This window comes from Parasteatoda tepidariorum, chromosome 3, assembly GCF_982258835.1.
Source record: "Parasteatoda tepidariorum strain Cologne lab strain chromosome 3, Ptep-v5.0, whole genome shotgun sequence".
Taxonomy (NCBI): Eukaryota; Metazoa; Arthropoda; class Arachnida; order Araneae; family Theridiidae; genus Parasteatoda; species Parasteatoda tepidariorum.
The window spans coordinates 73,094,015-73,119,825 of NC_141757.1; the positions used below are offsets into that span (position 1 = coordinate 73,094,015).

At 29.1% G+C, this 25,811-nt stretch overlaps 2 protein-coding genes across 2 annotated transcripts; both read right to left on the bottom strand.

Annotated features, from left to right (window-relative positions):
• Positions 1 to 421: 421 nt before the first annotated feature.
• LOC107455840 (splicing factor C9orf78) lies at positions 422 to 18,530 on the bottom strand. Its single transcript, XM_087159580.1, has 11 exons — positions 18,154 to 18,530; positions 13,865 to 13,924; positions 11,404 to 11,458; positions 10,150 to 10,214; positions 7,792 to 7,875; positions 6,179 to 6,253; positions 5,549 to 5,605; positions 3,362 to 3,490; positions 1,914 to 2,047; positions 1,738 to 1,836; positions 422 to 1,527 (listed from the first exon to the last, which is right to left on the bottom strand). The coding sequence occupies exons 1-11, from the start codon at positions 18,264 to 18,266 to the stop codon at positions 1,439 to 1,441; spliced, it is 960 nt and encodes a 319-aa protein (XP_087015706.1). The 5' UTR covers positions 18,267 to 18,530; the 3' UTR covers positions 422 to 1,438.
• A 1,156-nt stretch (positions 18,531 to 19,686) lies between these two features.
• LOC147813897 (uncharacterized) lies at positions 19,687 to 24,945 on the bottom strand. Its single transcript, XM_087160145.1, has one exon. The coding sequence runs from the start codon at positions 24,943 to 24,945 to the stop codon at positions 19,687 to 19,689; it is 5,259 nt and encodes a 1,752-aa protein (XP_087016271.1).
• Between the last annotated feature and the right edge of the window lie 866 nt (positions 24,946 to 25,811).

Below are 25,811 nucleotides of genomic sequence, written 5' to 3' on the forward strand. Positions count from 1 at the left end.
ACGATAGGCCATTGTTTTAAGGGTATATGAGGTTTGATTGCATGTAAAATTAATGTGTTTTGTGCACTAAGTTCCAAATATATTAAGTAAAATGCAAAAAAGTGAAAGAATCAGAATGCATTTCAACATGAAATGCACAGTCTTCTCTTTTACTGAGAACTTATAAATGATAAGATCCAAAAAAAGATTTTAAAAAGTAACGACAAAACAATAAAATCCCAATAATAATGAGCTGGCTGAGTTAACCAACAAGATATTAGGTACAAAAACAATAAAACACATTATGATACAAAAAGGCTATTATTTTACATAAATATTTTTTCCCCTTTATTCTCTATAAATTTATTGATTTCTAACATATTATTTAACTTCTTAATAGATAAAATACAGTTAATATGCATTTTAAACACAAAAGCATAACTTTAAAAACAACAATATAACTTTTATTTCTTCACAAAGTGAATACATACATTTTAATACACAAATGAATTAATATACATATGTTTCTTCCACCTGATGATTATTGTAATATGCAATAAAATTAATATTTTCATACTTTCCAGTTACAATTCCATTTGCACTTTCAGAATACATTTCAGGAAATTTTGAAATGCCTCATATAAAAAATAAATACATCAACGTTACATCATGCATCCAAAAAATAAAGAATAGTTTCAGAAACCAACTAATAAAAAATAAATAAAAATTATAAAAATCAGGAGGAGGCAAAATTGTACAGTTTTCAACACTAAAGAAATTCAAGAACATATTCTTTTCCAGCTTCAAAACAGATGAAGTGTGATATAGCAGCTGACCAGAAAAACAAAAACAAAAAAAACAATGTTTTCTATTGCATGACTCTTTTAACTGAAAATTTGTAGTCAGACTGACTATGCCATATCGTTTCGGCTATGAGTGATTATTTTGAAACTTTGTTCTACACTTTTCTCAGTTAACAGCGGACAGTTAAGTTTCTCAGCTAAACGTTTGGAGATAATTTTGAAAATTACTGGCAATAAATTAGTTAACGTTCTAAACAGCACACACCAAACTGTAAATTTCTATCCCTTTCTATTTTCCTCAGTTAACTTTTTTAAATATTTAGTCTTTTTTTTACAACGAACCAAATAAGACAGTGACTTTTTTAAACGAGTTGGTGATCCTAAGAGATGCCGACCACCCATTAGGTGGCCAGACAGAGGTATAATAGATCTCCAAATGATCAGTGTTGGAAGATGGAGGGCAATGGTGACTATTAGGGCAAGACAACGAAAACTTTTTGAGGCAGCCTTGACCTGTGCCAGGCTGTAGTGCCGAAGAAGTCTTTTTTTGGTACATCTGCTATCCTGATCAAATTAATTTAATTGATTTTCAAACAAAACTTTTGAAAAAATTAAAATTAAATAAAAACAACGCTTCCATTTGTTTACATGAAATATTAAAACCGTCTAAATTGCTTCTTAAATTTTTCAAAGTGAAAATCATCCGTTGCTTTCTCTTCATCTTCTTGTTTCCCCTTAGTAGAACCTGAAAATAAAATAAATGAATTCGTGATACAAAAAGCAATTAAAAAAAATAAAATTAGAGATTCCTCTAATCAAAACCAGTGTGAAACAAGAAAAAAAATCTATTATTTGACCACCATATTTATGAAATTCAATTTTTCGCAACTGCATTATGAATGAAACGATTATAAATGAAATTGAATCCAAATAAAATTTGTTTAATGAAACTAACCTGATGGAGCAATAATCTTAGGAGGGCTGTGTCGATCTGTAGAGGTGACTTCTTTTTTCATTTTTTTATGCTTTGGATTGTCTGTCTCATCAACATTGACTAAAGAAAAAATAACAATTAGCCAGAAATAACATGTTTATGATTGCCAACAAAACAAAGATAAACCAAGCACTTACATCGGTTGTGTTGTACAAAATTCACAGCCATATTTGTGGGGACAAAAGACATGCTCTTTTCTTTTTTTTTCATTCTCTCTCTTAACACTTGAAGTTTAGCTTCTTCAGTAGCCTCAATGTTTCGTATCCGCTCCCTTAAACAATTTCAATTGGATAAGTCAAGGCTTACTTTTTAAACTGTAGCAATATTTAAGCCAGTTTATGAAAAAAAAATACTGGTAACTAAACATTGATTGAAACTTTTACAACAAAAATGATACACTTTTAACAAAAATGTCAAATGAATAATAAGGTTTTTTAAACTATTTTCATAAATGCTGTTTTTTGTTCAATCAGAGCAATAAATAACACATCAAAGAAGAAAATTTAATAAATGTTAATAAGAAGTTTCGTTTTTTTAATAAGAAAGAAAAGTTAGAATCATTCCATATTAACTTAATTTTTAACTCATTAAAACAACATGTATAAATGAAATAGAAATTTGCAGAAAGAGATTCTTAGGAGTTTTTAGGATATATTTTAAAACATACGGTTAAATAGTTCAACTTCAACTTTTTAAAATTTGTAATCAAACTTTTACAAAATCTGTTAGTTATGAGACTACTAACAAAATTACTACAAAAACTAATAACAAAATGAGAAACCTCAAAGTGTATTGTTGAATTAGAGAATTTCTATTTTTTAGAAAATGATTCAAGAAAATGAACATATTTCTCTTAGAGTTCTGATCAAAAGTAATTTCTTTAATTTTTATTTTGTTCAAATTGTATAAATAAATTTTTAAACAATATGTGAAATTTTAAGACAATTACTGAAACTAGAAGTAAGAATACTAACTATACAAGTACTCAAAACCTAAATACTACAGATTGTTGCAATGAAAAATCTAATGCAATTAATTAAGAATTTTAATTTTTAAAAATTCATTTATTAAACACAGATTTATGCTTAGACTCAAAGGCTATTAAATTTCTATACTCAAAAAGGTTTTTTTCCTTCTTAAACAAGTGCAAAATAGCAGATAACGTAAAGAATTTGAACAATTGCTACAAATAAACATATCATTATACAAAGCATTTCATATTCCTAAATCCAATATTCTCTGATAAAAAACTCTCTCTCTTACTACAAACATAATTTTTGCAAAAAGAATATAGAGGTAAGCCAAAAGAAGCAATAATGAATTTTGACTCATATAGTTTAAAATTAACTGTTTAAAAATTCATTTCTAAAATACTATTGTTACAAAGAATTAGTAATTTAATAATAATAACTCTGCGTGTAATATGTAAACTTTTTGTAAAAATTCAAATCATATCATTAGATTAAAAATAATTTAAAATACTTTTTCATGATGTACATTAAAATTAAAACAGTACTTAAAATTACATAAAAAGCAAATAAAATTTAAAAGAAAAATATAATTAGGATTTATCCTAGATACTAACTCAATCCCTAAATCTACTTCAGGAATTCCAGAAAGCATCTGATTCGATAACATTTCTTCTGATTTCTTTGTCGTTGAATGTCGTAAATGTTCAGGTACTTCAAACAAGACATCCACATCCTTAAGAGGACTACACATTGGAAAAAACGTAATATTGTTATACCTAGCATTGTAATAAAATTGTAACATTGTAAACATATTTGTTATTAAGTGTTTTAATCAGGTATCAAAAATTAACATAAAACGTGTAAATCCTCTACTTAATACATTTTTGACCAATAATAAAAACGTACAAAATTTAAAATACATATAGTTTTTAAAATACACGAAGATCTACACACATTTCTCTTATGTGGTACTATGAATTGAGTTGTATTTCATAGTCGATGTTGTCAATACTAAAATGTTTTGCACTCTGTTTCAATTGCTGAAATTTCGAAACGGAAATGAGCTCATAGAGAAAATAATATGCTAGTCATATTATAATATTTCGAATATACATGATATATTTTAAGTAAAATAAACGCTGATGCAAATAATATTAATATCGGTACTTTTCAATCAGCCGGGAGCATGCAAAAAGTTTCCAAAAAACTTAGACCCAACCAAATTTTTTCATTTTGTTTATTTTTTAAACACATAAAAATTAAATGAAATAAGAAAATTAAACAAAATAAAAAAATAATTGAATTTCCTTTTTTCTAACCGAAAAGTACTCTAATAGAACCGATACCCTAATAGTACTTAATATAACCGAAAAGTACTGATAAAAAGAAGTGGAAAATAATTCTGTGTGTTTATGATACTTACAAATTACATAAACATTAATATAACATAATTTGTTTGGCACATAATTAGTTATGTGCATCATGCTAACAGTTATTATCAAACTATAACTATAAAAAAATTGTGATCATACTTAGAAGTAAAATCCTAAATAAAAACAATAGAATATGTTTACAAGAAATAGTGGTTTGTGCTTCTTCCACAAGGAACAGCACACATCATATCTTAAATAATGAAACCTAATTTGGATCACAAATAATATTTTATTGATGTCAACAATTAACTTGTCTGTAACAACTGACAAAGATTTAGCAACAGCATGAAAATATTTCAGTTAAGTTATATTATCGCTCAGGGGATTTAACTGCGTTTACAATATTCATTGCACAAATTGCTAACTGGTTGAAATTGTTTGGAAATAGGAAAAATCAAACTCAGCAATGCTTAAGTTACACTTTTTGAATTAATTTAAATATCAGGAAAAGTCATCTAACAATTATTTCTGTTTTAATTTAGTTATTCCAAATTATTACCTATGATACATCTCAACTAGATTAACTCAGCAAGATTAACTTACTAATGAGCAAAGCTAGCTTGATTAGCAAAATGAAACACCTGTAACAACTGACAAAGATTTAGCAACAGCATGAAAATATTTCATTTAAGTTATATTATCGCTCAGGGGATTTAACTGCGTTTACAATATTCCTTGCACAAATTGCTAACTGGTTGAAATTGTTTAGAAATAGGAAAAACCAAACTCAGCAATGCTTAAGTTACACTTTTTGAATTAATTTAAATATCAGGAAAAGTCATCTAACAATTATTTCTGTTTTAATTTAGTTATTCCAAATTATTACCTATGATACATCTCAACTAGATTAACTCAGCAAGATTAACTTACTAATGAGCAAAGCTAGCTTGATTAGCAAAATGAAACACCTGTAACAACTGACAAAGATTTAGCAACAGCATGAAAATATTTCATTTAAGTTATATTATCGCTCAGGGGATTTAACTGCGTTTACAATATTCCTTGCACAAATTGCTAACTGGTTGAAATTGTTTAGAAATAGGAAAAACCAAACTCAGCAATGCTTAAGTTACACTTTTTGAATTAATTTAAATATCAGGAAAAGTCATCTAACAATTATTTCTGTTTTAATTTAGTTATTCCAAATTATTACCTATGATACATCTCAACTAGATTAACTCAGCAAGATTAACTTACTAATGAGCAAAATGAAACATAAAAAGAGATGTTATCTTTTAAGTTGGTGAGTGTTAGCAGGCAAAAGACGAAAGCCCACAAGATTTTAATAATAAATATCTATAATGTATAGTTAATTAAAATAAAAATTATTGCAGAATAACTCTTAATTGATAAATCAATGATAATTACCCATCACTATCTACACTCTCTTCACTTTCATGAGCCCTTTCATTTTCAGCTATTTTTCTAAAATAAAATTTTAAATTATTTTACTTTTTTTTCGTTGAATAATACACATTTTACATGCACAAAGGCAGATTAATAATTAAAATTGGGATAAGTTTTTATATAAACTTATAGAACTTAAAAACGTTCTGAGCACTTAATTCATTTTTCAATACATATTTTAAAAATAAGGAAAACAAAAAAAATTTATTCAGTCATTATTAAGAAATAATGTTGCCATTTGGCTTAGATTTTTCAGTTATTAATAAATATTCAATTATAAATAATTATATTCATTTAAAATTATATATTTTAAATGACAAAATAAATCGTAAAAGTGCATTGTTAAAAACTCCTATTAGTATTTTTCTAGCAAAGGCTTTTAAGAAAATATTCGATAAGTTAAAACATTGAATTTCTAAAAAGTAACAAACTTCATTTATTATCATTTTCCCACAAACATTTTCAAAAAAAGTTTGTTTTTATAAATACACCATTCTGATGAAATTTTTAGTAGGTCCTCAAAAAGCAAAATCATTACAGGGGCAAATTTTAAGAACTTAAAAAAATATGAACAGATATATAAGTACTTACGATGCTATATTTGTTAATGCAGGAGTACTAGAAACTCCTTTTCTTTTATTCAATTCCTCATCAATATATTTCATCCTGCAAATAAATAAATAAAATAAATATACTAAAGCATTCTAAATAAGTATATATTTTGATTTTTAAACAAACTAAATAAATTTTGTTTCTAAAATTTTCCAATATGGAGTTAATTTCAAATATGGAGTGATAAAATGCAAAATAATAGTATCTTCTCAGTATCAAGAAAAATTAAAATAATTCTATTAAATTCAAAAAAATAAATAATTCAATTAATTAATTCAAAATGACAACTAACATAAAATAATACTGCAGAGTTCTTTTAGTTTGGAACTATGAATTTTACTTTTTAATATCAAGAAAATTATTTAAAAAAAATTTGATCCATATAGTCTGTACCTCATTTTCATGAAAACCCAATTTATTATTTGACATCATATGAATTCAAAGTGAGCATCACATCACCTTACTTCTAAAGCTATTCAGCTGTAATTTAAAGTGTGTTTAAACCTACTAAGGATAGGTAATCATTTACAAAAGTCATTTTTTTTAGATTCAGCAAAGTTAAAAAATTTCATGGTTTTATAAAAAAAATAAAAATATTTAAACTTTTGACAATGCATTGGAATAAAAATTAATAAAGCATTTATATAATTAAAAACAATTTAATGAAAACTAATTAGCTAAAAATAATAAAATATTAAATATAGTCAATTCTAAAAGAGCAAAAAATATTATTTCATTGATGAAAAATTAAACTGAAAATACATGAATACAAAGCACAGCACATGTAAATTTGAAACTTCAAAATGTAACTTTTAAAAAAAATTTTACCAGACACTTTTAGTTATTCCATTTTAATAACACGTATTTGAATTTCATACCACGAGTAAAACAATAAAATTAGTACAACAAATTCCTTTAAATGCTTGGAATTCGATACCAAAAAAAACTAATTTTCGTTATCATTTTGTAAATTCCAAACATATTTCAAGGCGACAAATTTGTCGCCCATGTCTATGATTTTAGCGACATTTATAGAACATTTGGTGACAATTGTCATCATACTGGCATATAATCTACATATAAATACAGTTTTGATCAAAAACAATTTTTTTTTTTACTCTTAACATTTTTAAGAAGTAAAAGTTATAACTATTAGTCTTAAAATTGTGGTGATTTTTAATGTGACAATAATAGTTAGTTCACATAAAAAAAGAAATCAAAATAACAAAATACACAAAAGATAAATTTGTAAAAGAGAAAAATAACAGTAAAAAATTTCTAAGAATTTGTAGAAGAGACTGCATTAATATTTATAAACACTTCTAGAGCAAAAAAAATTAATGTGTAAATATTAAAATAAAATTAATGCAAAACCGTACTGAAAATAAAGTTAAAACTTTTAACAAAACAATAAAAAAAAATTCATTTTTTAAAATTAATAAAAATTGTATGAATATATATTAAATTAAAAATGAAATTTGCAAACAAATTATTTTTAGCTAAAATATATATATATATTTAAAATAAACTGAACTATATTGTATATAAATCTACCCACACTGAAAAGTGTAAGCAATGTTATATGCACTTACATGTCAGCATCCTCATCTCTTCGATTAGTCTCTGCAGAAAAGACACTACCTAAATGAACTGCATCCAATTCCTCCACACCAGATCTAAAATATAAATATTGTTTTAAAAAAATCATTACCGAATCATTATTTAAATTTTGTAACAAGAAAGTGAATAACAAATATAAATTAAAGAGATATTTAGTCATCAACTGAATAAATAGATGATTAAACAGCACAGTCAATTCTTTTTTTGTATTGTTTTATAAAAAACAAACTTTTTAAATACTGTAGAAAAAACAGTGTAGTAAAACTTTCAATTAGTAATTTAAATATCAAACAACTTAATAAGTTTGATATAAAACTTTTCTTATAGAAACTTTGAATAAAAAATAAATTAATGAATTAAATGACCTCATTTTTTGTAATTTTTAAAAAGCAAAAACAAGAAAAAGGCATCTTTTTATGAACATTTTAACAACACAAAGCTGAACTAGGATCTTTAAGCCAAGGTGAATGTTTAAGTGTGTAGATTTTGCATTCTGTTATAGTTAAGATAAGGAAATAAACTATTGCAGCACAAATAATTTTAAAATGATTTATATACTATTCGAAACTATCTCTGTGAAGTTTTCATCAGAAGAAAATAAGGTGCACTATTCTACTTTATTAAACAAACATATATCTTAGTCAGGGTTGGGTTTTTGACGTCAAAAAATGGTTTTTGACATGACAAGGGTATAATACTGGTTTAAACCGTCAAAAACTGAAGTTCGTCAAGAAAATATATAAACTTCAAAACTACCAACAGTTGCCATGCATTATATTGAAATTTAATTATACTATAGGTAATCAGCAGGCTTTAAAATATTTTTTAATTAAAATTAAGATAATATAACAGATTTAAAATCTCAGAAATTTATATTCAAATGCATGTGCAGAAAAATTTTGCACAAAAATTTTTTAAATATATTTTGAAAAAAATTTTTTTTTCTTTTGATATTCAAGAAAATTAAAAGTTTATTACTATGCATTTTTGACATATAAGGAACATATAACTAATATTTATAAGGAACTTACAAGTTATGTTGTATAAATACAAACTTGATACAAATGTATGAAAAAAAAATTTTAATGTTATACCGAATATCTTTATTATCCAGTATGTTAATTTGAATTTAAAAGTAGTTATATTTATGAATAATGATAAATATAATTTATATTGTTTATTATATTTATTTATAATTATTACACTTATCATTTTAAAATAATTTTTATCTTTTAATTTTTTTTCTCCACTTGTATTAAGAATACAAATAATGTATATCTTGAAAGCAAGCAGTAATTATTCAACAGCTGAATATTTAGATATTCAACAAAACTATATATTATTCAGCAAAATGAAATTCACAAGTATTTGGATAAACTAAATTTTCAGCAAAGTAAATGAACAGGCTGAATATACTGTAAATCGACACTAACTATTCTGTATATTTAACAGAAAGCACTTAAATTTGTATTGTCTTACGTTAACTATGAATAAAAAAATTGAAGATTTAAAATTCAGAATTACTGATTTTTCTGAAAAACTAACAACCAATCGCAAAAGTCAAACTAAACAGATGAACATTACAGTCACTGATCCATGAAATATTTAAACAAATTATTATGGAAATTTTTTAATTATCCTAATTAAATACATAATTTTAAAAATTAGAACATGCATCACATTAAATAATCAAAAAGAAAATGATGGAAGTAGAAATTTAATTCAAAATTAAATATCTATCTTTATCAAAATTAAATATCTATCTTTAATTCAAAATTAATAAAAGATTTTTCTTTAAAAGATGTCTAATGTACAAAACTGCTAATGTTTATCTTTAAAAATGTCTAATTTTTAGTATAATCTATACTATACACTAAATTTGGTTATAAATAAATTTCTTAATAATATCACTGCAGATTTTCAATAACACATGAAAATGAATACATAATATTACAAACGATGTGAGTTTTCAAAAGTACAAGATTTTGGTTACTATTCAAAATATAAGTGTTTCTTCAAAATTTTAAATTTATTTTTTCTAGAACATATTTAGAAACACTATCCTTTATAAAAAATATATAAATTTTATGTATTAATTAAATTTCACATATAAATATAGGTTTTTGACATTTTTGACAGTGAGGTTTTTGATGTGACGGTTTAAACCATGGTTTAAACCGTCAAAAACTGTCACATGTCAAAACCCTGCCAACCCTGATCTTAGTCCATCCATAGTATTTTATAACTTTATTTACTATGACAAATTGCAAATTTGATTTTAGCTAAAAAAATTCTTAAAAATAACAAAATGGAGAAAAGCATTTACTTACTTCCCTTTTCCTTTCAATGCTTTCATATCAATAAAACCGCCAGTTTTTAACTTAAAAGGATCACTCTGAAATTAAGAAGAAGAAAATTAAATAATGCACTATTAATAACACAACAAACCAATCTAATCAATAGGTAGCTATAGGTAACGTTTAGAACATAAGCTTAATATTATTGTAGTACAAATTTATACACAAAGATAATACAATTTTTTTAAAAATTCAGTAGAACTAGAACAAAAGTTGGGTATAACAACAAAGTTGGTATAAACAACATTAGAAAAATAATTTAATATATTTAAAATTTGTGGCATTAAACACTGTCACACTTGTATTCAATCAAATTAATATTGATAACTTCTGAGAATTGAACTGAAAAAAAGGGAAAAAAGGAATTGTAGGCATACTTTGGGATCGATTATTCTAACTGCTAATATGCAACAAGACAGCTTTATAATGCATTCAACTGCATTTCAATGAAATTAATAATTTAAAGCAAGAGTATTTTATAAGTAACAAAACATTATTAAAACTAAACAAACAAATAGCTAATAATCTAAAACTCTAAAATGAGACTGTTAGATGTAATAAAACTCACTTAAGGTAATCAATATATTTAATACAATTATGAGTATTACACATTTAATTAACTATTAAATTACACATACACATTTAATTAACTATTAAAATTTTGTTCTCTACAAGGTAATATACTAACTATATGTCCTATTTTCAGTTCAATTGTTTCATTCAAAACTTTTTGTTCAGAAATATTAGAAGAAATATAATTCATGAGAATCATGAAATTACATTAATGAAATTATCATGAAATCCTGATATTATGATGAAATTACTTTTTTAAAATATGAAATAACAAAAAATTTTACACCAAAGAATCAAAAAATCTGAAGTTTTTTCAATCAATATATTAGACGAAACAATAAATGTCAAAAAATAATTTTGATACCAAATAATCTTAGAGAAAAATGAATTTTATAACTGTGTGCAAAACATCTAGATTTACAAAATTTGCTTCACAGACATATAGTAAAACCCTAAAAAAAAAAGAGGTCTGAACTTTGAAATATTTTTTTCACTAAATAAGTGCATCCAGATATCTTCCTATTTTGAGAGTTTACAGTCAGAATTCATCGAAAAATTCATAATAAGTAGCATATTTTAGATGTAGTAGCATATTTCTTAAACCATTTTAAAACAAATACTTGAGAAAATATTTAGTATAAAACTCATACTTACTACAATTAATTCTTCTTCAGTAGTTAACTTCTTACCAAGTGCTAGTCCAATAACACTAAACGTAATAATTATAACAATAAGTGACAAGATAAAAATTTTAAAAAGTATAAATTGTATTTACAAAAATATCTGTTAAAAAAACATGTTTACAGTTTAATTATGATGTATATTCCTATACTATTATGATATAGGCTTCGATAATAGATTGTTTATCACAACAAAATTTAGCAATTTTCATTTTAATTTTTGCTCAAGCAACAAACAACAAAATACTTTGGATTATGAAAAAAATTCTAAAATTTTCTATGAATACCTTCATTTCAAACTGAAATTAAAAAAATTTGTGTTGATTTAAATATAATCTTTTAAAATTTAAAAATACTGTGAATTTTTATAAAAATGTATAGATTTTCACAGAGGATAACACATAAAGCTGCTTGCAATTTAAATAAAAAAAAAACTATTCTATTGTCTCTTGAGACTATAGAATACATATTTCTTAAAAAAGGAGAAAAAACTGAATAAATGAATAATCACTCAAAAATCTCTATATGCAGCCAAACCTTGATATCTTAAACTTGAAAGACTTGAAATGCTTTTTGAAATGAAAATTAAAACAGTTGAAATGCCAAAAATTTATGTTGTCTAAAAGTGCATGTAATCCACAATAGAGAAAGGGAAAACACTGAGCAAATGAATAAATTATTCGAAATGTCTATATAAAGTCCAACATTGATACTTTATTTTTGTAGAGTGAGAGAAAAAATAATTCCAAATACAAAAAATTAAAACCCTCAAAAATCACATGTAATCTAAAAAAAAATTTTTTTTTAATTCTTTTTTATATGAATATTATATACACTAGTGTTCTTCCTAAGCGTTTTTAGAAGGGCAGTCTGCCTTTCTTTCCCTTTGATCCCAATAAATGTGCCCTCTTTGTCTTTTTTTATAAAAAAAAAAAGCCACCATTCCTCAAAAACACTGAATTTTTATTAATACAGTTTTATTAATTTTTACTAACAATATATAATAATAATTTCATTTTTACGGTGTTAAGTGATTGCTGTTTCAAAACTCAAAGTGCCCTTTTCAAAGAGAAACCACTCTGCCCTTTTTTATTCCAAGGTAGAATTGCAAGGCAATCAGCTTTTTCTTTAATTAAATGTCCATATATAGTAAGATTTTAATTTCCACTTAGCCCGATTCACATCACTTAGTACTCCTTCACAGTAATTTTACCAGTTTTAAGTTTTTTCCTCTCCTGACGTCACTGAACTTTTCTACTTTACTTTTAAAAATTTAATTTCAAACTCTCAAACAATTTCTGTTTCTCCAACATTGAAAATTTGCTTCTCAAATATAAACCTAATTCAATCTTGATTAAAAAAATAACCATTTTGAATTGATTATTCGCTGAAGATCTCACCTTCTCATAATGATGGTTTCAAATGATTTTTAACTTTTTCTGGAGATGTACTAAATAGCTAAAAAGCAAAGCACCATGGGTATTCATATTCAATCATAAGTTGTTTCTATCACCTATATTTTACAGTCATTAAAAATGATAAGAAATTCTTCTTCAAATCCTACCAGGATGAACATTGAACATTTCAACAAGCATTGAAAGAATTTAAAATCATACACTGTTCATGTCTTCATTACTTATTTGGTTATTGCCCCGTCACCTCTACAATAACCTTGAAGAATAAAAAGACAATAGAAAGGATATGTGGTCACTGCAAATGCTTTGCAACTAACTCAAAAAAGAAAAGAGAAGCAGTAAATAATAATTTTTAACTTTCCTCTAACACATAACAATAATAATGAATTTTTCATTGTGTAGTTTTCAGTTATTACATCCTTTCATTTTACAGTATATGGTGGGTTTTCCCGACCTAGTTTTGAATGGCTTTTCCATTACTTTTTTTTTTTTAAATTTCAGTATTAGAATGTGTTTTTAATTAAGGCATTTATTTAATTTATTTGCGAAAAATTCAAATTTTAAAGAAGAAAAAAAAACAAGTTGTTTAATTTAAGCATAAATTGAATTAAAATTAAAAGCATAAGAAATTTGTAGGAAATTCTATTCTCAAAGGTATTTTAACTAAGGAATTTATTTAATTTATTTATAAAAAATTCAAATTTAGAAAAAATAATAAAAAAAATTCTAAAACAAGCCAAATAAATTAAAAGTTTTGTTAAAATTAAAAGCATAGGAAATTCGCAGGAATCTCTTTTTTTCGAGTTATTGAAAAATTTGGGAAACAGATTTAGCCATACTACTAATCTTCAGTTACTGATGTTACAAATATTTTCACTACATTTTACAAATCAATGTTAAATAACTGCTTGTCTTACCAAAGATAAAGAGTGTTTGCAATACATAAAACTTAGAAAAGTACTTATCAGAAGAAAAAAATTTTCGACTCCACCACCCAATTTCAATGAAATAAGAGCTTACCTAACACCGTTTGGTCGTTTTCGCAGTTTTCTTATTTCTTTGGCATCTTCTAAAACTGAACTGAAAGATACAAATAATTAAACTATGTTTTTAAAATAAACTTATTAGAACAAAAGTAATGGTGCTCCTTAAGTCTGGAAACTATAAAATAATAGATTAAAAAAATATAAATAAATAAAAAACATCATAATGGGATGCATTGGAATTAAGATTTATAATAATAGAATACACCAAACATATTGGGATAGTCAAGTAAAGGTTTGAAGCAAAAAAACTTTCTTAATATGGTCATTTTTTAATTGAAATGTTCTTTACAAATTAATTTACATATTAAAAATTGTTCTTCACATATTAAAAATTGAAATCAAACTCATTGGTCTCTTAAAGTAAAATTCACAAGATCAATTGATGAGAGATAAGTGTTAAGCCTTTTTCCACAATAATAGTTGTTTTATTTTTAAACAGGAAATTTTTTTAAAGGATTCAGAATCAAATTTGCAATTTGAAATTAAAAAAAGAAACAAAAAAAACTATTAGTGAGATTTTATTGCATAAAAGTTGCTATGTTTAGTAAACACTAGGTAGAAACCACTGCTTCAGATAATTCACAATTTGAGAATTTTATAATGAGCCTCATACAGGGTATCTGCTACATTTTAGATTTTCAAATTCATGACTTTTCATGATTTTCCATGACTAATTCCAAGAATTTTTTATGACTTAATGAAGTTACTATTTTCTCCGACAAAAACGCAACAATGCATTTAAAAAAGCATTATAATAACATAATAAAAGGCATAACCAAAACTATACTCTGCATCTTCATATTTATAGATTTTAAATTTAAAAAACAGAGTAAAGAAAGAATTGAAACAATAAAATAGCTAGAAAAAAATGCAAAAGCAAATAATTTTTTTTCTGTAGAATTATATTCTAAAGATACTTTTCTTGTTCATCTGAAAGGAAAGAAATACTCCTAATTTTTCTGTTCTCATTTAGGAATTAAAAAAAATTTGCAATGACTGGTTTGCTTCAACTAGAATTTTAAATTGATAAAATTAAATAAAATAAATAATAAGAATTTTTAAATGACCAAAGAGTTTAAAAGATAATTCGATCTAGAAATTACTGTTGCCAGATATCTTATTACCTTAATAGAATTCCATTCTCATCACAGGATGCAACAATTTAAGATGGTATAGTAACCTATTTTTAAGAGGCAATGCTTTTAATAACTTTTTTGCACGTGCCATAGACCTGGCACCTAAATACATAGAATTTCTTACTGAAGAAGATAATGATGTCATCGTATTTGTGGTATCTAGTCCAACATCTATTAAATTTGAATTTTGCCAAATTTCTGCGTTTTCTACATCCAAAAATTTTAAGTCCTTTCCTGTCAAACTAAGAAAAGCAGAACTCTTTTAAAAAACGCCCTAACAATGCTTAAACTAGAGACACCATTTTATAATACAGCAAATGAATCAATGGTGTCTCAGTTTGGAAAAAACCTAAACATTTATTTAATATAGGTGAAATATTACTTAAAAAAGAGCTTTTGGCAAAAGCAATTTAAATAAATTCAATATTGAGTGGCTCATACTATTTTTTAAATTAATAATTACTTTATTTAATTCTGTAAAAGGTAATTTAAAACTCTAATTAATTTAACTATTATTTAACGTTATTGAGTATATTTTTCTTAAAATTTAAAATTTTTTTATTTGTAATAGTATATTCAATAAAACATTAACAAGATTAATATTGATCATACGGAATTTATAAAAATATGTAAAGAATTAAGCAAACTTTAATAAATTTATATTACAAATGTAAATTAGTGAATGACCCCTAATTTTTTAAAATTAAAATTGGTTACCCAGTACAGTATTTCATTAATGAAATGATTAAAAAAAATAATTTTTAAATGCAAATTCAATAGTATTGAAGCTATAATAAAATGCAATAAGTATAAAAAAAAATATTAGTAAAAAAAAGTAATAAATGTTTAAAAACAATATGCAATTAGTGGATGGTCCCTCAGAAAAAAATTTACACTTAAGAAACTCAATTAATTTTTATCTTTATTAAATTAAATGAATAAAAGGGAGATGGAAATTTTGAGGTTATGAAGCTTTTTGATTCTTGACTGCTCTGAGGATCAACATGAAAATATGTACTTAGTGAATGGTTCCCAAGATAATTCCAAGAGTACTATTCTATAAATAGAATAGAGCAAGAAGGCCATAAGCTTGCCATTGACGAAGACGATGGCACTTCAATAACAATGAAATTAAACAAGAGAAATAAAATTTTCGTTTGCTATTAAACTTTGGCAATGTTTAGTCGGTCCCCGAAAATTCCTGGGAAGTTTCGGTTCCATTTCAGAGAGTGGAAAATGAAACCTGAAATTGAGAATATCTTGTAAAATGAAGCAGAGTTGCACATGAGAGTGCAAGAATCCTTCCCACTGAATCCAGAGCAACCCATCACATAGCAGTAGCTTGGTTGCCGCAAAATTGTGACTTCTAGGGATACCCAGGGGAACCAGGATACCCAGGGGAAAATATCCCTTTTGGCTCAGATCGGGGCAATTTAAGCCTACTACTTCAATTTGGAGCATATAGGCTCAGGTTTCCACAATTGGCGCAGTACTTGCAACACTGGAATACCAAAATCCATGACTTTCCATGATTTTTTTCAAAAAAACAGCAAAAATCATGACTTTTCATGACAAATTTTGTTCGATACTGAAATTCATGACTTTCCATGATTTTTCATGACTTTCCAGGTGCGCGGATACCCTGCTCATAGCATAAAATATGTTTACTAAATTTTTCAGCATACAGTGAAACCTTTGTTAAATGGACACTCTTGAGAGCAATAAAATTGTCTGCTTACGAGAGTAGTCCGTTTATGAGAAGGGTACCCTAATAACAAAGCTTAACACCGTAAATTGTTATTAGAATAGCCACAATGATATATAAAAAATAAAATAATTCACAATAAATAAATATCATAGTAAATAGTTAACTTTAAAAAATAAGTTTTTCAATACAAAAAAAATATATGAAAACATTTGATATACATTTATACATAATTCTAGATGCAGTTACAGAGAAATGAGTATGTTTTTCCTATTTACACAGACACTCAAGTTAGTTATATGATACTGAATAGGAGCTTTTAGTCTGTCACTTCCTCAGGCGGTTTGATTATAAAGGTTCACACCCCCTAACACCTCCCTATCACGTGATAGAAAATGTGGTAATACCTCCTTGTAAGTAAACTTCCAACTATGTACAGAAAAAAATAGTACCGATGCATACCTCTAAGGCACAAGGCTTTATGGAATTGCTATATTCACAATTGATCATCTGACGAATGTCTCAATAAATGTTTCATTTATATGAACATCTCAATGACTAAATTTCTGTTCTCTTTTTTAACTCAGTTGTGTTAAATATAGTCGTAGAAGTAGAAAGGAATTTTAAGATGGGTAGAGAAATTGAGAGCATTTAAGGCTTTACATCAGCTTGTGGGGGTCTCATAACCAGAAACATCCAGATGAAAAGAAAGATCAAAAGATGCCACTGTCTGAAATATTTTAATACAAACTATCTTGGTGTGAATGCAGCAGCTAAATTAGTAATGTGAAGTGGACCAATTGAACTTGATTACTGATTAATCTTCCTTTGTTTAATGTTTAAATTGAAGAATTGAACAATATTAATAAAACATTAAGCTTTTAAAATCAAATATTCTCTAGTATATTTACTTATATCTTATAAGTTCTATGCTTATTTTACCTTTTAAATATTGTTCAGACAAAATTGTGACATAATTTGAGTAAAAGGGTTTTGGACAGTTTAGGACAAAGGGGTTGTGGACAGGACGGTTTAAACCATGGATTAATCCATTCCGTCCTAAACCTTGCCAACCCTGCGAGAGACTTCAATATACTTGAGAAAAAAATGTATGAAATTTATTGTTTGGTCAGAAAAAAAATAGCTATTTAAAAAAAATTATCAAGGTTTCAAAGAATGCAAATTCAAGAAGTCAGCAAATACAAATTACTTTTTACTAATAAAGTTTATACCGTAAAGCATTTAACTTCACTACACCAACTAGTAAAAACGATTTCAACTACAATATCTTTCATAAATAGAAACAAAGCCTACTTTTTTATTCATAGGCTTCATTTCATTCTTATAATCATTTTTTTAAAAAAAAACTAACTTATTCTTATAACGATTTAAACTGATACTAAGTAAAAAATATCTCTTTACCTCATATCATCATCTTTATCGTCTTCACTATCGGATAATCTTTTAGTTCTTAAGCATTTATTTTTTCGTTTAGATTTAAACACAACTTTCCCACTGGATTCCTCTTTTTCCATTCTGATTTTAATAGAACAAGATAAAGTAAGATATAAGTTTAAGAAGTAATATTAATTGACTCAAGCATTTATTTACAATCGCGATTAATTTATATTTGTCAGGGTTGAAGCTGCCTACATTTGTACGCTTTATAACTAACTCTTAACTGAAACTCTCAGCCTAAAATTTAGCTTGTAGCTTTATCTAGTATTTTCTATAAATATTGATGGCGCTTAAGACGTTGTTGTTGCTGTTGTTGCTAATTCACGTCGCACTGGAGCTGCACAATGGGCTATTGGCGACAATGGGCTATTGGTCTGGGAAAAATCCCGGAGGATGATCCGAAGACATGCCATCACAATTTTGATCCTCTGCGGAGGGGATGGCACCCCCGCTTCGGTAGCCCGACGACCTGCGCGCGAAGTCGAGCACTTTACGGTAGCACAGTTTAACGAGGACCAATACCGCACACCCTCGGTCCCTACGCAGACTGACCCAAGTGGTCACCCACCCGCACACTGACCGTAGCCAGTGATGCTTGACTTCAGTGATCTGCTGGGAACGGTGTCTTAACGATCAGTCCACTGCGGGACCAAGACGAAAGGCAAATGCTTTTTGGTTTCATGATTGGCGATCGGTAGGTAGGTACTTTATTTACGTCGCACTCGATCTACACAATGGGCAATTGGCGACGGTTTGGGAAACATCCCTGAGGATGATCCGAAGACATATCATAGCAATTTTGATACTCTTCAGAGGAGATGGATTCCCTGCTTCGGTAGTCCAACGATCTGCGTGCGAAATCGAGCAATTTACGGAAGAACAGTTTAAAGAGGACCATGCACCCTCAGTCCCTAAGCATGCAGATCAAAGTGGTCACCCTTCCGCTGTCATGACCACAGTCATGTTCACCTGGGAACCGCGTCTTTGTGATCAGTCCACTGCGTGACGATTGGCGATCGCAACTCTCGAATACGCCATCTGGGGAGAGATCGGTTTCATGCCATTGCCCCTTTTTCTCCTCTTTTCAGTTGTATAGGAATGTACTACGATATTTTCCCTTTTCTTAATATATGTCATTTTCATTCAATAAAAATATTTTTTATTTCCGAGATGCTTTTCTTTAGAACTTTAACAATACTATTTTTAAATATAAAAGATGGGGTTATCCGATAAAATCTACCCGATTTAATTATATTCGAGACTGGGAAAAATGGCATATTATACACTCATTGTAAAATAACAAATGAGACAAGCACACAAGGGCTTAATAACAAAACAGAACTTTTAATAACAAAGAGCAAATAATTTTACATCCGCCGTTGGAGGTTTCCAGAAAAGTTATAGAATAATAATAATGGTAGTTGAAAATATTTTCCTCAGATGGCGCTAGCTGTATCGCAACATCCTCCCCCCCGTTTTGAGAAGGCTGTGACCAACTCAAAACGAGGTTAAAAATCTTTTGGGCACTTTAATCGAACGTCCAAAGCGGGTAACTTGGGCAGAAGACTGTTCAGGTTTTACATCAGCAGGAACAGAAGGCAACATCTTATCAGCATTTTGGTCTTTCATATTCTGATTAACTGCTAAAGAAATGGGTATTTTGGCCCTTTTCTGTAAAAGGCAATTTAATTTGTTAGCAGAAGGGAGTTCTAAAGAATAAATTCTTTGAATGGGCCTCAACATTTCTCCATTTTGAGCTTTCAGTCTTACAGTTCGAACTTTCCCATCTTTACCAGGGATAAGCTCTATCACCCTGGCTAATGGCCAATTCAAACGCTTCTTAAAGTCATCGCCAATGAGAACGACCTCACCAACCGAAATATCAATATTTTTGCCCTTTAAATTTTGTTTCAAAATTAACTGTCCCAAGTACTCCTTTCGGAAACGTTTTCTTAAGGATTCTATAAGCTGGACTCTATATCGAATTCGCTTGCGACAATGCTGAGCATCGACCATATCGATATCAATTACTTTAGTTTCTGAGTTATCTAAAAGAAACATAGCTGGTGTAAGAGGTTTTAAATCGGTTGAGTCTTCGGACAGATAGGTGAGCGGTCTAGAGTTCATAATTGACTCGATGTCGCATAATACCGTTTGAAACTCTTCATAGGTCAAAACAGCTCTTCCTAGCGTGCGTTTCAAAAGATCTTTAAGTGTCCGAATCAGGCGTTCCCAAAAACCTCCCCACCAGGCTGCTGACGGAGGGTTAAATTTCCAATTTATATGGTGTAACTCTGCCTCTCTCAAAACTTTATCCCAATCAATTTCATTCAAATCATTGTATGCCCCCTTGAAGTTAGTGCCATTATCTGAATACATTTTTCTGGGACGACCTCTTCTGGCGACAAAATGTCGAAAAGCCAAAAGAAATGAATCTGTACTTAAAGAGGTCACTAACTCTAAGTGTACAGCGCGGTATATTGCGCAAGTAAACAAAACAACCCATGTTTTGCTACCTTTCTTAATGTAGAGGGGTCCCGCAAGATCCACTCCTACAACCTCAAAAACATATGCATCCTTCACACGGTCCTCGGGAAGAGAAACAGGCTCGGTGAAATGAGCTTTAGCGGTATACCTTTTGCACTTTATACAGCTCTTTACAATATTGCGAATTGCTTTTCTACCTCTCACAATCCAAAATTTTTCGCGAATGATGCTCAACAATATTTGAGTACCAGCATGATAGTTAACACAATGATAATACTCGATTAATCTCTGTGTAAAAATACATTTTTCGGGCAAAATTATAGGAGATTTAAAATAAGGGGTGTCGATTCTTTCAGTTATGCGAGTTTTTACTCTGATCATACCCTCTGAATCTTTGTAAACATTATATACAGGTATTTCATTAGGAAAAGGAAAAAACTTTGATTGAACAATGTTGATTAAACTCTTTTCCGCTGATTCAGTTTCTGCTAGGGTCAGGTTGCCTACAATTCTAGATTTCTTTTGAACGCGACAATTGTTAACGAAGCGCAATACCCAAGCAACAAGTCTGATTATTGATGGATAGCTAGAAAACTGTTTTGCGTACCAAGGTGTTTCCTCCTCAACCGAATTAAAATTACTAAGCACTACCTTTCTTCTCTCTAAATCTACTTCCTTTTCGCAAAAAATCTCATTGCAAGGCCAGTTACTCGAAGTTTTTAACAACCATGACGGTCCTCGCCACCACTGTAACCTTGCCAACTTTTTGGGAGAACATCCACGTGAAACGAGGTCAGCAGGATTAATATCTCCCGGGACATGCCGCCAATCATTAGGAGAAGTAATTTGCCTAATCTCTTTAACTCGATTAGAAACGAAAATGGACCACTCCCCCTGCTCTTTTATCCACCACAACGCAACCATTGAGTCGCACCAAAAATACGTTTTCATAGTAGGGATATCAAGAGCTAAGCGAATGGAAAGGGCCATTCTTGCTCCGATACAACAAGACATAAGTTCGAGTTTAGGAATAGACATTTCTTTTACGGGTGCGACTCTAGCTTTAGCGCGTAACAATTGAATTTTAACATTACCAGAATTTTCAGTTTTCATAAATACACATGCACCGTATGAAGTTTTGCACGCATCCACAAATACATGTAATTCCGAAGAATCATTAATTTCGACATAACGAGGTATTTCGATGTGCTCTAAAAAGGATATTTCACCTATCCACGTAGAAAATTCTTTATTCATTTCTGGCGGTATTAAGGAATCCCAACTAAGCTTATCCTTCCACATCTTCTGTAATAATAATTTAGGCTGCAATGTACTCGGACACAATGTACCTATAGGATCAAAAAACCGCTGCACATACGATAATACAGTTCTTTTTGTAAATGTTTCGTTACGATCTAAATCATTAGTAAAGTTGCATCGTAAAGCATCTCGATCCAAATTCCACTTAATACCCAGTAAGGAAGTATCACTAGAAGACTTGGATAAAAGAGGATTTGCTATATTACCTTCCCAACCTCGCAAATTAAAACAAGCTGTTTTCATTAATTTTTGAGTCTTAATAATAAAGTTTTCTAATTCTGTGACAGTGTTAACTCCCGTGACGCAATTGTCGACGTAAAAAGCATGTCGGAGCTTGGGAACAACATCGGAAAATTCATTGGAAGCGTTCTCCAGGAGATGACTTAAAGAAGCCATTAGTAAAAAGGGACTCGTGGTTACACCAAACACAACTCTACAGTGTCTATAAGCAATGGGATCACCTGTCTCAGATGGAAAGAAAAATCGTAAAAAATCTCGGTGCTGAGGGGATATGCTTAGCTGCAAAAAGGCTTTTTCTATATCAGAAGAAAGACCTATAGGAAATAATCTAAACCTGTCAATAATATCAGGAATCAATTCGATCAAATTTGGGCCTTTGACCAAACAGTCATTTAAAGATGGTTGATTGCACTGTTTGGCTGAGGCATCAAATACTGGACGCAATTTAAATGTCTCGCTAGATTGTTTGATGACAGGACGATGGGGCAAATAATGGCAAGGTTCATTAATTTCACTTTCAGGAACCTTTTCTATAATATTTATCTCCTGCCAGTTTTTAAAAACATTGATATAATCATTCAAATAACCATTTGCTAAAGAGCGTTTACACATATTCAAGTGACGCTTTAAAGTTAACTGTTTGTTATCAAGCAAAGTAGTTTCACTTTTAAATGGAAGTAAAAGTTCATATCTTCCATTCGGAAGAATAGTTAAGTTATCTTTATACTGCTCAATAGCTTCCGAAAACATTAGTCTCTGTTTAGAATTATCATATGGGTCTCTAATACCTATTACATCGAGATCCCAAAGCTTATTTACATTTAAAGTTACTGAATGCAATACACATACATTATCACATAGGATACAATTGGAATCAACAGATATTGATTTACCATTATTTATATCTGCATAAACATTATTTATTTTACCAGTAAGAGTATTACCAAGTTTTGTCTGAACAACCATTAAACCTGATTTTAATGCTATTGATTTACCAGTAAACAATTTAGAGGTAATGTCTGCTCCAAGAAGCAGATCTATTTCAGAATCATTAAAATTAACATCGTGAATATCTATGTTTCTTTGTTGCAATTCTTTTAGCGTAACAGAATCGTTAGCTCGAGGAACAAAACCACAAATTTTTTCTTCAGAGAGGACTTCTAGTTTAAAACAAAAAGTGTTTTCCAAATTATAAACTTTAATCATGAACCACTCATGGTCTTTAGGTTTGGTTTCGTTACCTCCAAATAAACCATGAATAAGTGTTTGTTTACCCTTGGGTTTCAAACACAATTTTTTAACAATTTTAGTATTCAAATATGAGCGCTGCGAGCCAGTATCTAAAATGGCTCGTATATTACACTCACTTTTCTTATTTTTAACTTTTACTATCAGAGTCATAAGAAAAACAGTTTTAAAATCATAAGCAGGGGCACTGCTATTGGCTAAAGATGACACTTCCTCAGTTTTAGGTTCATTGTTCTTCATTTCTCGATCAGGACACATCAAAATAAAATGATTTTTATTACAAATAATGCATCTAATCTTCATCCTACATGTACGAGCAGTATGTCCCAATTTAAGACAGGAGACGCAAGCTTTTTTGTTGTAAATTACCTTTCTCCTTTCTTCTAAACTTAGCTTTCGAGCAAAATAGCAATCTTGGGAAAGGTGCTTTTTCCCGCAAAAGAGACAGATAAAATTGATCTTACCTGTATTATCAGGCGTAGTGCTTACCAATGCAGCTGTGGTAGATAAATCCATTTTCTCTATAACAGGCTCTTTCTTCTTAGTAGAGGTTCCAAATCCAGCCCGAGCGAGGACGACAAGCTCCTCACCCTTCACCTCTTGCTGTAAAAAGTTCATTAATTTTTGCAAAGATCTTTCCCCTTGGTCAGAAGAACGACTTCTTTCGTATGCAATCAAAACAGTCTCCGGCAAAGAAGATTCTACTAGTGGCATTAGAAAATCTCCGTAATTGCTCTGTGTACGCCCTAGGCTTTCCAAGGCCCGTATCTTTCCTTCCAATTCATCGTACAATGCAGGTAAATCAGTTTTGGATCGACCAGATATAGCATTTTTCATTACAAGTGATAATAAGTCCCGGACATAAACTTGCACCAGTAAATCTGTCCGTCCGAAACGCTCTTTTAACTGTTCAATGGCTTTATCGTAGTTCTTAGCCGTTGCAGGGAAGCTGCCGACAACCCGGGCCGCTTTTGACTGCGGCTCTAAAGACGACAACAAATACTGAAACTTATCCTCCTTCGACAAAGTTTCGTCGGAATGAATTTTTTCATATTGGCTCCAAAAGCCTAAGAAATCTTTTAATTCACCACTAAATTTACGTAGCTCAATCTGTGGGAGTTTATATTTTCTTTGAACTACATCTGTTTTACTTAAATGTTCAGTTAATTTGGAACAAATTTCGTGATATTTGTCACGATATTCCTCCGCTTTTTCAAAGTCCGACTCATATTCTGTGTCGGCATTTTCCAAGAGAAGAATACAATTAGAAACTTCCTCTTGGCAGTTTGCCAACCGCTCAAATTTGTCCTTCAATTGTAGCTCGTAAATCGAAAGCGTTTTTATATTACTTTCCTTAGTATCCAATTCAGCAACATTGAGCACGTCTTCAATATTTTTCACACATAGCGAAAAAGAAGTTCTTAGTCCTTTTCTTTTCGCTTTTAATTGAATTAGTTCCATATTAGCACAGTTCAGAAAAATTCAGTCTCGAAATTAATATATCAAATATCGGGTCCCTGTTCGGGCGCCAGTTATTTAACAATACTATTTTTAAATATAAAAGATGGGGTTATCCGATAAAATCTACCCGATTTAATTATATTCGAGACTGGGAAAAATGGCATATTATACACTCATTGTAAAATAACAAATGAGACAAGCACACAAGGGCTTAATAACAAAACAGAACTTTTAATAACAAAGAGCAAATAATTTTACATCCGCCGTTGGCGGTTTCCAGAAAAGTTATAGAATAATAATAATGGTAGTTGAAAATATTTTCCTCAGATGGCGCTAGCTGTATCGCAACAAGAACTAAGTTGAATGTAGTTTTCAGTTCCATATAGTTTTCTAACTTAAAAGATTTTAATCTATATGAAAATCAAGAGAGAAACTAACGTACTTCCGTCTTCTATGACTCTCCACACGCTAATGGGGAAAGCATGCGAAGTGTTGCCATAAGTAGAGAGTTCTGCTTTACACCACCTGCAACCCATTTTGATAGCCAGTAAAGATCATAGAAGAAAGTACGTTAGTTTCTGTCTTGATTTTCAAATAAATAAAAAACTTTTAAGTTAAGAAACTAAAAATTGCATTAAACATAGATCTAAAAGAAAATGTCCTGGAAATTTTAAAAAATACTTTTGACAAGTAAATATGAAAAGTATTAAAATATCATAGTACATTCCTTTACACCTGAAAAGAGGAGGGTCAAGAAATGAAACTGGCCTTTTCCCCAGAAGGCTAATTCAAGCGTTGCTATCGCGAATTGTAGACTCTTGTTTTTTTCGTTTGGCAAAGGAAAGCCTTTCCTATGCGAAAACATA

Bases quoted from the DNA above. Each gene is read 5' to 3' on its own strand.
- LOC107455840 (XM_087159580.1), bottom strand. From the start codon at position 18,266: ATGGAAAAAGAGGAATCCAGTGGGAAAGTTGTGTTTAAATCTAAACGA. The intron at 13,925-18,153 runs GTAAAGAGATAT...TGTATCTTTCAG, and splicing joins GATAAAGATGATGATATGAG to TTCAGTTTTAGAAGATGCCA. The intron at 7,876-10,149 runs GTAAGTAAATGC...TTTATATTTTAG, and splicing joins GCATTGAAAGGAAAAGGGAA to ATCTGGTGTGGAGGAATTGG.
- LOC147813897 (XM_087160145.1), bottom strand. From the start codon at position 24,945: ATGGAACTAATTCAATTAAAAGCGAAAAGAAAAGGACTAAGAACTTCT.